At 46.8% G+C, this 14839-nt stretch overlaps 1 protein-coding gene across 1 annotated transcript in view; it reads left to right on the forward strand.

Moving 5' to 3' along the window:
• Positions 1-14839, forward strand: part of wdr27 (WD repeat domain 27) — a 326961-nt gene that overhangs the window by 10136 nt on the left and 301986 nt on the right. The window contains 7 exon segments of the mRNA XM_078405889.1: positions 832-883; positions 1003-1073; positions 1694-1817; positions 4674-4842; positions 5976-6079; positions 6908-6972; positions 13968-14092. Coding sequence (XP_078262015.1) covers positions 832-883; positions 1003-1073; positions 1694-1817; positions 4674-4842; positions 5976-6079; positions 6908-6972; positions 13968-14092 — 710 coding nt within the window.

Below are 14839 nucleotides of genomic sequence, written 5' to 3' on the forward strand. Positions count from 1 at the left end.
CATCACTGCTTTAGGCAGGGTTATAAATAGGCAAACAAAGGAGCAAAATAGTGGAATTATTTTGAAGGACATGGGTACGAAATCTTTGGTTTGTCTTGTGCCAGCTCCTCATTGTACGATATCTTAAACTGGATGACCAGTGGCCATTAAAGATTAGATACTGGTCAGAAATTATTTACAATTTTTTTACAGGATCTTAGAGAACTTTTTCTACTGGGTCATCTCATGAAGTTAGGATTATTTGCGGAAGTGCTATGGAAAAGAAGGGAGTAATTTTTAAGCTGCATGGACTGTAGCACCTGAAAGAGTATTAAAAGTAGATTCAATAATAGTTATCAAACTAGATATATTTAAAAAGGTATCAGCAGGGCCATGGAGAAAGAGCTGGGAAATAAACTTTACATCTGTTGTAACAAATTAAGACAACTGTTATAGTTACCCCAGGCTATACTACAGACAGATTTGCTCTTGTGAATGTCTTCCTCTCCCTCTCAGTCCTTTCCAGGTGCCTTGACATTGGCTGAAATTGGCATAGACTCAACCAGTGAGTAGTGTTGGGTTTGATTACTGCTGACATCTTGTATCAACTATGATGAGGAGGCCTGAGGATAAAATTTACTTTGGTCTTTGAGCATCTCAGTTCTTGCATGGATTGGCAATTCTGGTATTGGTCTGGTTTGGAACAAACAAATTCATGGTTAGTGCTATAAAGTCCTTGGTAAATTAAGTTCAAAGTTTCCTTGTCTTAAACATTTATAATTAGGTTACACATTATAGAATAACATTTTAATTGCTGTTCTGTAGCTGTGACATTTCTGTGTTTTTATTTAGATTTGGAATCTCACCAATAAATTACTGCTATATCAGTCAGCAGTGTTATCAAGTAAGTTGTATTCGTATTATTTAAAGATTTATATTGAAAATCTACAGATTGTTTAACATGACCATTTGTAAACTGTTTGTCTGATTTATACAAATCTGAAGTATTTCATTTTTACACAGGCTGTTCTCTGTTGAGCTTGTGTATGGATAACACATCCAAGCAATTTATCACTGGATCTGCAAATGGACAGGTAGGTTCGTGATAACGTTAAAAGGGCAGAAAAACTCCAATCCTTTTGTTTGATGGAATATTTAATTTTGTTAAATATTAGCTGTTTTTTGTATGTAATATATTTGAGCTGTGTTAAACTTGTTTTCAACAGAAACATTAAAAATTGAAATAAGGCATTTGGCCCCTTGAGGATTCCCTCCCTAACAGTAAGATCATGACTGATCATTCAAGTTTAGTGCCCTTCCCTGCTTTCTTACCATATCTCTTGATCTCTTTATTTATAAAAAGATATCTAAATGTTCAGCATAAATTCCATTTAGATAAATATCACATGCCAGGCGTATTCCCCTCAATGGAAAATATTGCCACAAATTACAAAGGAAATGACCACAGCAGAAAATTAAATTTCCAATAAGCCTGCTCTTGAAACACTTGATATACTGAGAAATATTTAACTGGAAATGGTAGCTATTTCATTATATGGCCATTAATGTATGGCTTGTATTTTATTTTACTTAACAGAATATTAATATTTTGAAATATGTCTGTCAGCATTTTTATTGATCCAACCGCTTTATTCGTAATTAATGTTTTGCCAACTTCACTAACGTGGAAATAATTTCAAGTGGCTTCTTGCAGCTTGATGTTTTCACATCAATAAATGGGCAGCAGTGCCGCCGTGTGCTGCATATCGACCTCCAGAAAGAACAGCAAAAATACAACTTTAAGATCCAGCAAAAAGTCAGATCAGCAGGGAATTCAGGTACTGAGCTTTATCATTTAGGCCTTATTATTTTATTTACTGTCTATAAATAATTTGGAACTAGCAGACCAAGGCGTCCATTCGTGGTGGTGATTGGCGGGCATCATGCAGTGCTGGGCAGCAGAAAGGCGGCAGCGGGGAGAGAATGAGCAATAAAACACCCTTGTAGAGCATTGCATTGAGCATGAGTTTGCAGCGGCTGCAACAAAGCAAGGCCCCGGAGTGTTTGATGCAGATGCAGCGCACACCGCTGCCCCTGCGTTGCTCCAGGAATGCGCTTATTGGTCACCTGGTAATGGCGCAAGGCTCCCGTTGCACCGCTCCCGGTTGTGGGAGCAGAGAGAGTGAGTAGCAGGAAGGCGTCAAGAGTACCGGGCCATGTCACTGGCACACCACATGTGGGGCCACGGGCTCTGCGGCTCCCCAGCCTGTAAACTTCCCCTTCCTGACACCGTGCTTCTTCCCATCCGGCCTTGGGTTAAACTAGTTCATATTTATCCCCCTTACTCCGCTGTGAATGGACAATCAGCAATAACGGACACCATTCCCCCACCTATGGTCCGTTATAACGAAGGTTTACTCTGTTATCTGTGAATAATGATTATTTAGTTTAATTTTAAAATACAGCCCACCATTTGGCCCACCAGGTCTGTACTGACCACAGATTACATGTTCACACTAGTTCTGTGTTATCGCGTTCCCTACAAACTAGGAGGCAATTTACAGAGGTCAATTAACCTACAAACCTGAATGTCTTTGGGATGTTGGAAGAAACCGGGGCACCCGGAGTAAATCCACACGACAACACAGGGAGAACGTGCAAACTCTGGGTCTCTGGTTTTGTGAGGCAGCAGCCCTACAATTCTTAGTAATTCAACATTGTTGAGTATAGAAGATGGGAGGTCATGTTATCGTTGTATAGGACATTGGTGAGGCCACATTTAGAGTATCGTATTCAGTTCTGGGCACCATGTTATAGGAAAAACGTTGTCAAGCTGGAAAGGGTACAGAGAAGATTTATGAGGGTGTTGCCAGGACTAGAGGGTCTGATTTATAGGGAGAGGTTGAGTAGGCTGGGACTCCATTCCTTGGAGTGCAGGAGGATGAGGGGTGATCTTACAGAGGTATCTAAAATCATGTGAGGAATTGATCGGGTGGATGCACAGAGTCTCTTGTCCAGAGTAGGTGAATTGTGGACCAGAGGACATGGGTTTAAGGTGAAGGGGAAAAGATTTAATAGGAATCTGAGGGGTAACCTTTTCACGCAAAGGGTGGTGCGTGTATGCAAGAATATGCCAGAGGAGGTAGTTGAGGCAGGGACTATCCCAACATTTAAGAAACAATTAGATAGGTACATGGATAGGACAGGTTTGATGGGATATGGGCCAAAATTCTTGATTAGTACAGGTGTCAGAGGTTATGGGGAGTAGGCAGGAGAATGGGGTGAGGAGGGAGAGATAGATCAGCCACGATTGAACGGCGGAGTAGACTTGATTGGCCGAATGGGCCTGTTTTCACACTACATCACTCTATGACTCTGACTCTATGTGTCATCAGAGAATATTAACTTCTGATCATGTGATGAAGCTGGCAATTGCCCTGTGTAGCTCTTGTAGTAATATCTAGGGTAGTGGCCTTCAACAATTCCAACTGTTGAAATCTTCAATGTGACTTCAAATGAATAGAAACATTTCCCTTTGCTTTCTATTGACTTCAGTTTTACCAAGATATCTTGATGCTTGACTCAGTCAAATGCTAATCAAATGCAAGGCAGTCACTCTCACCTCATCTCTGAAACCTAGAACTTTAAGCTATGTTTGGATCAAGTTTGTGATGAGATCTGGAGCTAATTATCCTGGCAAAACTCAAACTGAACATCAGTGAGCAGGTTATTGGCATTGGTGCTGCTTGATACCTTTGTTGAAAATTGTTTCAGAATCAGAATCAGAATCAGAATAACCTTTATTGTCATCCAAAAAAACAAGTCTTTTGGACAAAATTCCGTTACCCACAGTCCAACAATAAGAGCAATAAAAATAAGCAATAACACACACAATCACAAACCAACACAAAACAAAAAAAAAAGAAACATCCATCACAGTGAGTCTCCTCCAGTCACCTCCTCACTGTGATGGAAGGCCAGAATGTCTTTTCTCTTCCCTGCTGTCTTCTTCTCCCGCGGTCAGGCTGTTGAAGTTGCCACATCGGGGCGGACGGGGCTCCCGACATTGAAGCCCCCACCGGGCGGAGAAAATACTGCGGCCTGTTTCAGGCCGCGCCAGACGGTGAAAGGTCCGCAGCGGGCTGACCCAAGCCGGGGTCGGGGTTGGCGAAGACACTACCGCTGCACATCGCGGAGGTCGTGGCTTTGCGGAATAATGGCACTAGGCTAACGGAGCAGTAATTGATCAGCTTGGCTTTGTCCTGCCTTTTGTGAACATGCCTTGGAGGTGTCATTTTTCATTGTCTTGGTTAGATGCCAATTTTATCACTTTAAAAGAACAACTTTGGGGCATGGGCAGTTCTGAAGCACATGTGCCCACAGCCGGGAATTTGTCAACACCCACATTCTATGCAGAATCCAGTGCGTTTGTGCAAGTCATTCCTTGATATTGCTTCATGACAGTGGGAGCCCGAGGAGAACGCTAATATTGCATTTACCCAGTTGAGTCTTTTCGTGATAAATATAAAATTCTTTGCATGAAGCCAGCTATTAACCGGGGAGCTAATTTCAAACGGAAACAGATTTTAGTGTTTTGTTTGTGACACCACCATTTTACACTATTGTTTCTGATGTTTATAATTTCACGTTTTTGCCTCTTTTGATGCAATTATAAATATGTTTTCTGTTTACAGATGTTGAGTGTAGAAATAGTTCGAGTAATTGTGGGAATCTGGCTTACTCTTCACACATTTTCAATGACAATGATTCGGAAAGTGAATCACATGCATGTGTGGAATTTCCAATCCTCAGAATGATTCATTGTGAATATTTATTGAGTAGCTTGTTGAAAAAGGATTCAAGGTATGCATTCATAATTCATTGTAAATTGCAAAGCGCATGCTGGTTTGAGTGGGAAATTATAGCCTTTGTGATTTAAAAAATAATCACCCATATCAATGTTGCCTGACCAAGAAGGGTTGCACAAAAATACAATCTTAGGAAAGGCCTTGGAGGGAGAAGGTGAGATTGTGTGCAGTGTGCCAAACATATGGGTGGAGATGTAGAAATATATTTCTCCCTTCACAGATACTGTCTGACATGCTCAATACTTCCAACATTTCCTGTTTAACTTCAAATTTCTAGCTTAATTGTATTATGCTTTTGGGGTGAAGTAAAAGTACAGCCTGAAACAGTGGAAATAAAGGTTATTCTATAAACATGTTTTAAGATTGACTCTCCTCAACAATACGAAGGTTAACGTGTAAAATTCCTAACATAACTGTTATGTAATCAATGTCTACAATGAAGGCCTGATGATAAATTATTGAATCATGCAGCACAGAAACAGCCCCCCTGGCCCAATGAGAACATGTTGATTATCAAGGTCCCATTTACATGAATCCCCTTTCATTCTCCCCATATTTCTATCAATTCCCCCCAGATCCTATCATCATTTACACTGATTCACAGTGGCCAATTAACTGACCAACCTGCACTTCTTGGGATGTTGGAGTAATATAGAAAACTCAGAAAAAAACCCCATGTGAGGGTTACAAGGAGAACAAGGAGAGCATTCAAGAGAGAGCTAGATAGAGCTCTTAAGGATAGCGGAGTCAGGGGATATGGGGAGAAGGCAGGAATGGGGTACTGATTGAGAATGATCAGCCATGATCACATTGAATGGCGGTGCTGACCTACTCCTGCACCTATTGTCTATTGTCTATTGTCAATACCAACTCCACAGAACCAGCACTACATGTCAGAATTAAACCTGGGTCATTGTAGGTGTGAAGCAGCAGGTTTAATAATTGTGCCACTATTATCCTAAAATAATACTGCCATTTTACCACAAACTCAGTGAAATGGGACCAATTGCAGAAGTTCAATTAAAGACTGTGCATAGTCTTCTGTGCTGGACTATAATGGTATGTTACAGTTGTTTTTCATTTTTCATTTTTTCAATTGTTTACACAAAATGCTGCTTTTTGTTTCAGTGGTATACCAGAAAATTCTGGTAGCCTCTGGATAGGGATGATACATGGAATGGTCAATTTGAATCTTGCCACTGGTGAAGTTGACACTGCTCTGCAATTTGAAGGTAAATTTTATGCCATACATGTACCTTACTCATGCCATTCAGTAATTAAAACAAATACTCAAGCATGGGACATGGGTGTTGATTGCAAGCCAAGCATTACCAGTCATCCTATTTGCCTTTGAGAAGGATCTGGTGAATTGTTTTCTGATGCACCTGCCTTGTAGATTAGTGTGGCGAGTATTAATACATTTCTCCCACTCTGTCCCCCCCTCACCACCACCCCATGTTGGTACCTTCACCTCCCAGCATGTGCTCAAGCTAGCAGCTATTTCAATCAGTACTTGGAACTACTGAAGCATTCTTGGTTAGGATGTACATTCCATGCTTTTGTGGTCTTCAGTGGATGTTTTCCATATGGAAAAGTACTGATTTATAATTTGAGGGATGGTAATGAAAGTGGAGATTTCCTTGTCAATGTTTGGCAATTGCAAGAGCTATGGGATCTGAGGTCAGTACTGAGGAGACTTCCCAAGCCTGTCTAAACAACGCTGGTAACCCTCCCTCCACCCCACATCTGCTTCTGTATTACCATACCTGTGGAGATTGGCCACAGAGTATGTCCTGTATGTGCCACTCTGACACTAAGATCCTGCATTTAGACTAAACTGAGACACAGTTCTTCCAAATTTGGCACCTCAAATAATGGCATTGCCAAAGTAACAGCCCCCCCCCATCACTGCCTTGTTAGTTATTGTGTTTCATGAGGATTAAAAGTACCAGTTTTAATTAAATAACGAATTAAATATTGTACATTTCTTTCATAATACTCTGTATGGTTAAAGGTGCATGAAAGTCCAGGTTGTAATAATTTAAAATATCATATTTCAGATCATCTTGGATTAAGCATTCAGACAGCTGGATCTTATGCAATAGGAAGTAGAAGCACTGACAAGGTAACTGAGAAATTGTTTCATTGGGAATGGACAAACTAGTTTTAATGTTGTGCAGATACTAATTGCTTTGTGAATGATAAAGATACATTAATACATATACCTGGACTACCTTAAATATACCTGGACTATCTCTGACATCTCCCTCCCGTTTCTGGACCTCACCATCTCCATCACAGGAGAAAAATTAGTGACGGACATTTATTACAAGCCCACCGACTCGCACAGCTATCTGGACTACACTTCTTCCCACCCGGTCCCCTGCAAAAAGTCTATCCCCTACTCCCAATTCCTCCGTCTACGCCGCATCTGTGCCCGGGATGAGGTGTTTCAGACTAGGGCTTCCGAGATGTCCTCGTTTTTCAGAAAACGGGGCTTCCCCTCCTCCATTATAGATGAGGCTCTCACTAGGGTCTCTTCTACATCCCGCAGCTCCGCTCTTGCTCCCCATCCCCCCACTCGCAACAAGGACAGGATCCCCCTCGTTCTCACCTTCCACCCCACCAGCCAGCGGATCCAACATATCCTCCACCAACATTTCCGTCACCTACAACAGGACCCCACCACTGGCCATATCTTCCCATCCCCTCCCCTCTCTGCATTCCGCAGAGACCGTTCCCTCCGCAACTCCCTGGTCCACTCGTCCCTTCCTACCCAAACCACCCTAACCCCGGGCACTTTCCCTTGCAACTGCACGAGATGCAACACCTGTCCCTTTACCTCCCCCCTCAACTCCATCAAAGGACCCAAACATTCTTTCCAGGTGAGACAAAGGTTCACCTGCACCTCCTCCAACCTCATCTATTGCATCCGCTGCTCTAGATGTCAACTCATCTATATCGGCGAAACCAAGCGCAGGCTCGGCGATCGCTTCGCTGAACACCTGCGCTCGGTCCGCATTAACGCCACTGATCTCCCGGTGGCCCAGCACTTCAACTCCCCCTCCCATTCCCAGTCTGACCTCTCTGTCATGGGCCTCCTCCAGTGCCATAGTGAGGCCCGCCGGAAATTGGAGGATCAGCACCTCATATTTCGCCTGGGCAGTTTGCGGCCCGGTGGTATGAACGTCGACTTCTCCAACTTCAGATAGCTCCTCTGTCCCTCCCTTCCCCTCCTCCTTCCCAGATCTCCCTCTATCTTCCTGTCTCCACCTATATCCTTCCTTTGTCCCACCCCCGACATCGGTCTGAAGAGGGGTCTCGACCCGAAACGTCACCCATTCCTTCTCTCCCGAGATGCTGCCTGACCTGCTGAGTTACTCCAGCATTTTGTGAATAAATCGATTTGTACCAGCATCTGCAGTTATTTTCTTATAATACATAACCCAATCTGCATTACTATTGAAGGTAAGTTATGTGCCTTTGCAGGAGAACCAATGGAATCTGACTTGATATCTATGATTCTTCTATTTCTATCCTTAAGAAAGTGTTGTTCATCTGATCACTTCACTCTGGACCTATATATTTTCTTGATGAAAGATTTGAGGTGTGGGACAAATGAAGAAGGTGTACCTGTGATGCCTGTGGGAAGTTTGGGTATATACAAGAGTCAGAGCCAAACGATGTTGAGAGGGATTGCGGCAAGGGTCAGCTACTCATTTAACACCTACAAGACTTTTAATGGTGTTGGACTGGCAAATCTTAAGAGCTATTGGATGTTACTCAAATTAATACCCCAACCCACTTATAAGTTATACATTTTAACACAGTAGTGTAATACATTTTTCAGAAAACCAATTGAGTTTAACAGCAGTATGGGATACAAAACCTAGTAAGTTTGAAGGGGGCACTAGAAACACATCCCTGGTGGATTTAGCGAGAACATAGAAAACACGCCCCTGTTGAAATTATAAGAAGCTTGGAAATGGGGCTTTGGTGAGTTTATAACGAGTGTGGGAACTAGGTCTTGGTGAGGCAAATGCCAGACCATTGGGATTTCCAAATAACTGGATGGTGAATTATTGGAGTTTTATTTCATTTAAAAATGTTTTTTTTATATAACTGAAACTGAATTCTCATTGTAAAATATTGTGATAGATTTTTCTGTTTTAATTACTTTGGGGCCAAATGTGGAAAATATATTCTCTGAAATGTTGAACACATTGATTTAGCTTTTATGTTTGGAGGAGGAAATTGGGATTTTGAATGGTTTTAAAATGTGTATCCTGCACAATCATTGGGTTGTAGGGACATATGGATTAGCGGGGGGGTCTCGAACCCTCGGTTGGGCTAACGAGTCACGAGATGCGAGAGCGCGAGGTATAGTTGTGTCTGGCGCCCAGCTGGAGAGATGAGATTAGATTGTATTGGCTAGTTAAGTAGTGTGTGTCCAAAGTAAGCAGTTGCAGTTTGTTACGGTTACCTACGAATATAGACCTTTGATCAATAACGCTCGTTTTGGACTCACTACATTGGTGACCCCGAACGCGAAGAACACGCAGAATGTCGCAAGTGGGAGCGAGCGCGGGCGAGGTGCACCTACCGCCGTTCTGGGCCCATCAGCCGCACCTGTGGTTTGTACAGGCGGAGTCGCAGTTCCATATTAAAAAGGTGGATAGCGAACTGGAGAAGTTCCACCACCTCGTGAGCTGTCTGCAGGCGGAGGTGGCTGCGATGGTCAGTCAGTATCTGACCAGTCCACCCCAAACGGAGCAGTACGTGGGGCTCAAGAGGCTCCTACTGAAGAAATTCGGCTGGAGCCAGAACCAGCGGGCTCTGAGGCTGCTCCATCTACCAGCGCTGGGGCAGCGGCTGCCGTCCGAGTTGATGACGGAAATGCTGACCTTGGTGGGCGACCATCAGCCGTGCATGATGTTCGAGGCGGCATTTCAAGAGAAGCTACCCCAGGACGTCAGGCTGGTGTTGGCCGACGTCTCGTTTGACGACCCGGAAACGTTCGCCGAGAAAGCCGACGTGCTCGTCAGGGAGCGGCACACCCGGGACGACTCGGTCAATCGTCTCTCGAGGCCCAGCGGCAGTCGGGGGAGCGGCCGGGAGAGCGACGGCTCGGCCGCTATTTCGCAGTCTGCCAGGCAAGAGGGGGCTGCAGAACATGTTTATTGGTCGCGGGCACAACCAGCACGGCAGAATAAAAGCGGCTGGTGTTTCTTCCATCGGTGGTGGGGCAGTGACGCCCGAAGTTGCAGAGCCCCGTGTACGTTTCCGGGAAATGCCTGGGCCGATCGAACGTAGAGGCAGTTTCGATTGGCCGTAATTGCCGCCTCTACGTGACGGACCAAGAGACCGGGATCGTGTTTCTGGTGGATACGGGAGCGGTTGTGAGTATTGTGCCTCCCTACGGCTGTGAAGTTCAAGCGGGGGGAAGGGGCCGCCCCTTATTGCAGTGAACGGTAGCGCCATCCGCACTTACGGTAAGAGGACTATGTCCCTGTCCTTTGGGTCTAGGACCTACCGTTGGAATTTCATCGTGGCGGATGTGTGCCAGGCCATTTTGGGTGCAGACTTCCTATGGGCGTTTTCGTTGGTCGTAGACGTCCAAGGTAGCGGCCTGCAGCCCTCGGCCGACGTACGGCCCTGAAGTACGGGGCCTACGGCCCCTCCAAGCGCCGCCCCACCCAGTTCAGCGATCCAGGCCATCACGGCCCCCGGTCAGTTCGATGCGGTCCTAGCGGAGTTCCCGCAGCTCCTCGTTCAGCGGTTCGATGCACCTTCCGAGAAGCATGGGGTGGTGCATTTCATTCCGACCGAGGGCCCGCCGGTTTTTGCCCGGGCACGGCGCCTCCCACCCGAAAAGCTGGCCATGGCTCGAGAGGAGTTCTTGAGCTTGGAGAGGCTGGGAATTGTGCGGCCTTCAAGTAGTCCGTGGGCCTCACCCTTGCACATGGTTTCCAAAGCATCTGGGGGGTGGAGATCATGTGGGAATTTCCGACGACTTAACGCGGCCGGACCGCTACCCGATTCCGCACATACAGGACTTCTCAGCTAGCCTGGAGGGGGCTACAATTTTTTCGAAGATCGATCTGGTGCGGGGGTATCATCAGATCCCGGTCCATCCGCCGGACATCCCAAAGACGGCTACCATTACTCCGTTCGGATTGTTTGAGTGGTTGCGTATGCCTTTCGGCCTTAAAAACGCAGCTCAGGCATTTCAGCGTCTCATGGGCCATGTGGGTCGAGGTTTGCCGTTCGTGTTTATTTATCTCGATGACATTTTGATTGCCAGCCGTTCGGTCCAGGAGCACTTAGTCCACCTCCGCACTATATTCCAGAGGCTGCAGGATCACGGCCTGATTCTGCACCCGGGCAAATGCCAATTCGGCCTGTCGGTGGTAGAATTTTTGGGTCACATCGGCCGGAGCCACCCCTTTGCCAGCTAAGGTGGAGGCGGTCCGCTCTTTTCCACGTCCTACTACCATCAAGGGATTGCAGGAATTTGTAGGCATGGTGAACTTTTATCACTGGTTCGTGCCTGCAGCAGCTCGGGTCATGCGCCCCCTTTTTCTATGCCTCGCGGGTAACCCCGCAGAGTTGGTATGGTCCGCATCTGCAGAGACGGCTTTTGTCGCGGTCAAACAGGCCCTCGCCAACGCCACCATGCTGGTGCACCCGCGCTCCTCCGCCCCCACGGCGCTAACGGTGGACGCCTCAGACGTGGCGGTGGGTGGGGTTTTGGAGCAGCAGGTCGAAGGTCAATGGCAGCCCCTGGCGTTTTTCAACCGGCAGCTCTCGCGAGCCGAGCTCAAATATAGTGCGTTTGATAGGGAGCTCCTGGCCCTCTATTTAGCAGTCCGCCACTTCCGCTATTTTTTGGAAGGCCGTTCTTTCGTGGCCTACACGGATCACAAACCTCTGACATTCGCTTTTGCTAAGGTTTCTGATCCGTGGTCAGCTCGCCAGCAGCGGCACCTCACCCTAATTTCGGAGTTTACCACCGATGTCCGTCATATTGCGGGTAGGCTTAATACTGTTGCTGATGCCCTGTCCCGGCCGGCCATTCCCTCCGTTGCCGTGGTAGGCGGACAGGTGGATTTCCAGGAGCTAGCGGAGGCTCAGCGCCTGGAAAAAACGGCCGAGGTGTACGCCTCCACAGCCTCGGGACTGCGTCTGGAGCAGGTGGCGTATGGCCCCACAGGTACCAAGTTGTGGTGTGATGTTTCCCTTTCACGCCCTCGCCCGGTGGTGCCTGCCGCCCTGCGGCGTAATGTTTTTGAGGCCATTCACGGCCTGGCACATCCGTCCATCAGGGCGACTTCGGCCATGGTGGCCGCCCAGTTTGTCTGGCACGGCCTGCGGAAGCAGGTGGCGGCCTGGGCACAGGCCTGTATTCCGTGCCAAACCTCCTAAGTTCATCGCCATGTCCAGCCCCCATACCAGCGTTTCGAGGTTCCCCCAGTCCGTTTTTTCCACATCCACGTGGATTTGGTGGGTCCATTGACTTATTCCAGGGGTTATACTCATCTCCTGACGGTGGTGGATCGGTTTACACGTTGGCCGGAGGCGCTCCTATTGTCGGACATCTCGGCGGCCTCCTGTGCACGGGCCCTGGCATTGCATTGGGTGGCCCGTTTCGGCGTACCGGCTATCATCACTACAGATCGGGGAGCCCAGTTCACCTCCTCCCTCTGGGCCGCGCTGGCACAATTGTATGGGTCTCGCTTACAGCAGACCACCGCCTACCATCCCCAATCCAACGGGATGGTTGAGCGCTTCCATTGTCAGCTTAAGGCGTCCCTCTGTGCCCGACTGACCGGCCACGATTGGGCTGACCAGCTGCCTTGGGTCCTCCTCGGCATTCGTACGGCCCCAAAGGCCGAGCTAGGCACATCCTCGGCCGAGCTCGTCTACGGTTCGCCCCTGCGGGTACCAGGTGACATCCTCCCTTCCGCCCCCGCTTTGCCACCACCCGTTACGTCGGTGTTGGGTTCCCTCCGGGCACGGGTAGGTTCTCTGGCTCCAGTCCCGACCTCCTGGCACGGAAGCGTGGCGGTCCACGTCCCGTCGGACTTGCGAGACTGTGATTTTGTGTTCCTGCGGAAAGATTCCCACCGCCCTCCTCTTCAGCCGGTTTATCAGGGCCCGTTTCAGGTACTGAAGAGAGGGGCTGTCACTTTTACCTTACAGGTGGGTAATCGCCAGGAACTCGTTTCCGTATACCGGCTCAAGCCGGCCCATTTGGACCAGGACCTCCCTGTGTCGGTGGCCCAGCCTATGGCCGCCCCCCCGGTGCCACCAGCGGCGCCTTGTTTGCCACCCCTCAGCCCCCCGCCGCCTATGGTTGGGTCCGGGCCCCCTTTCCCGATCAAGCGCTCTCCGTCGCCTACGCCCTCCGCTTCCGTGGCCCCTCCATCGCCTCCGGCAGCGGCGGCCTCCCCGCTTCCCGTCACTTTGGCGGTATCGGTTTCCCCCCTCCGTACGCGTTCCGGGAGGGAGGTCCGGGCACCCGTGAGGTATGGTTTCGAGGGTTCTGGGGGGTCATGTAGGGACATACGGATTAGCGGGGGGGTCTCGAACCCTCGGTTGGGCTAACGAGTCACGAGATGCGGGAGCGCGAGGTATAGTTGTGTCTGTCGCCCAGCTGGAGAGATGAGATTAGATTGTATTGGCTAGTTAAGTAGTGTGTGTCCAAAGTAAGCAGTTGCAGTTTGTTACGGTTACCTACGAATAAAGACCTTTGAACAATAACGCTCGTTTTGGACTCACTACAGGGTCTGCATTAAACAGTTTTTCCCTTTTAGTGCTAATGGAGTCCTTCGGTAGATTTCCTGTGAGGCTGGTGAATCCATTAGGCAGACTTGGTTTATAGAAGCATAGTTGTGTTGAATGTAGTACTCAAATATGCAACTCTGGGAAATATCTCTTCAAAAACAATTAATTCATTTTTCCCCAAATTTTGCATTTTTTAATGACTTATTTGCTGATGATAAAAATGCCCAACATTTTACAAGAGATGAAAATTATAAGCAAAATATTTTACCAGAATTTTTGCTCATGCATTTGTTTCAAAAATTCATTGTCATTCAATCTGTTTCACTCCAACAGATTTTCTGTCTTCTTTCTTCTATGTTTGGAAAGCATATTGCTCTGCTGGAAATTGATCTGCGTGAGCTTGCAAGAATGTGTCCGCAGTATAGAAATGAAGAGGAATCACTCTCTATCATTGCCAGGTAAAAATTTCCCTTACTAGAAATTTTAAATAGATCTTAAATTTTAAATAGAATAAAACTTACAAAATGTATGTATCAACAATGATTGTGTTTCTTTATGGGAGAAATACATTATAATACAGCATAACTGCAGAATAAAACTTACTAATTACAATTCAAGCTAGCAATTTAGTATATTTCTATAGCATTCGTCATCATGACCAACTAATTTAAATGAGGCACGTATTAATTTTGCAACGTATAAGATTATTAAGGGGTTGGACACGTTAGAGGCAGGAAACATGTTCCCAATGTTGGGGGAGTCCAGAACAAGGGGCCGCAGTTTAAGAATAAGGGGTAGGCCATTTAGAACGGAGATGAGGAAAAACTCTTTCAGTCAGAGAGTTGTGAATCTGTGGAATTCTCTGCCTCAGAAGGCAGTGGAGGCCAATTCTCTGAATGCATTCAAGAGAGAGCTAGATAGAGCTCTTAAGGATAGTGGAGTCAGGGGGTATGGGGAGAAGGCAGGAACGGGGTACTGATTGAGAATGATCAGCCATGATCACATTGAATGGCAGTGCTGGCTCGAAGGGCCAAATGGCCTCTTCCTGCACCTATTGTCTATTGTATATTGTCTATTTATTTAATGTATCCAAGTCTTGTCTGCAGGACTTGTTGGGGGGTTGTTAGAAAAGATGGCATGTGCCCAAATCACTACTAGTTGGATAATTTGCAGCAGGCCTAAGGGTATAATAAAAATCTTTAGTT

This window comes from Rhinoraja longicauda, chromosome 9 (genome assembly GCF_053455715.1).
Source record: "Rhinoraja longicauda isolate Sanriku21f chromosome 9, sRhiLon1.1, whole genome shotgun sequence".
Classification (NCBI taxonomy): domain Eukaryota; kingdom Metazoa; phylum Chordata; class Chondrichthyes; order Rajiformes; family Arhynchobatidae; genus Rhinoraja; species Rhinoraja longicauda.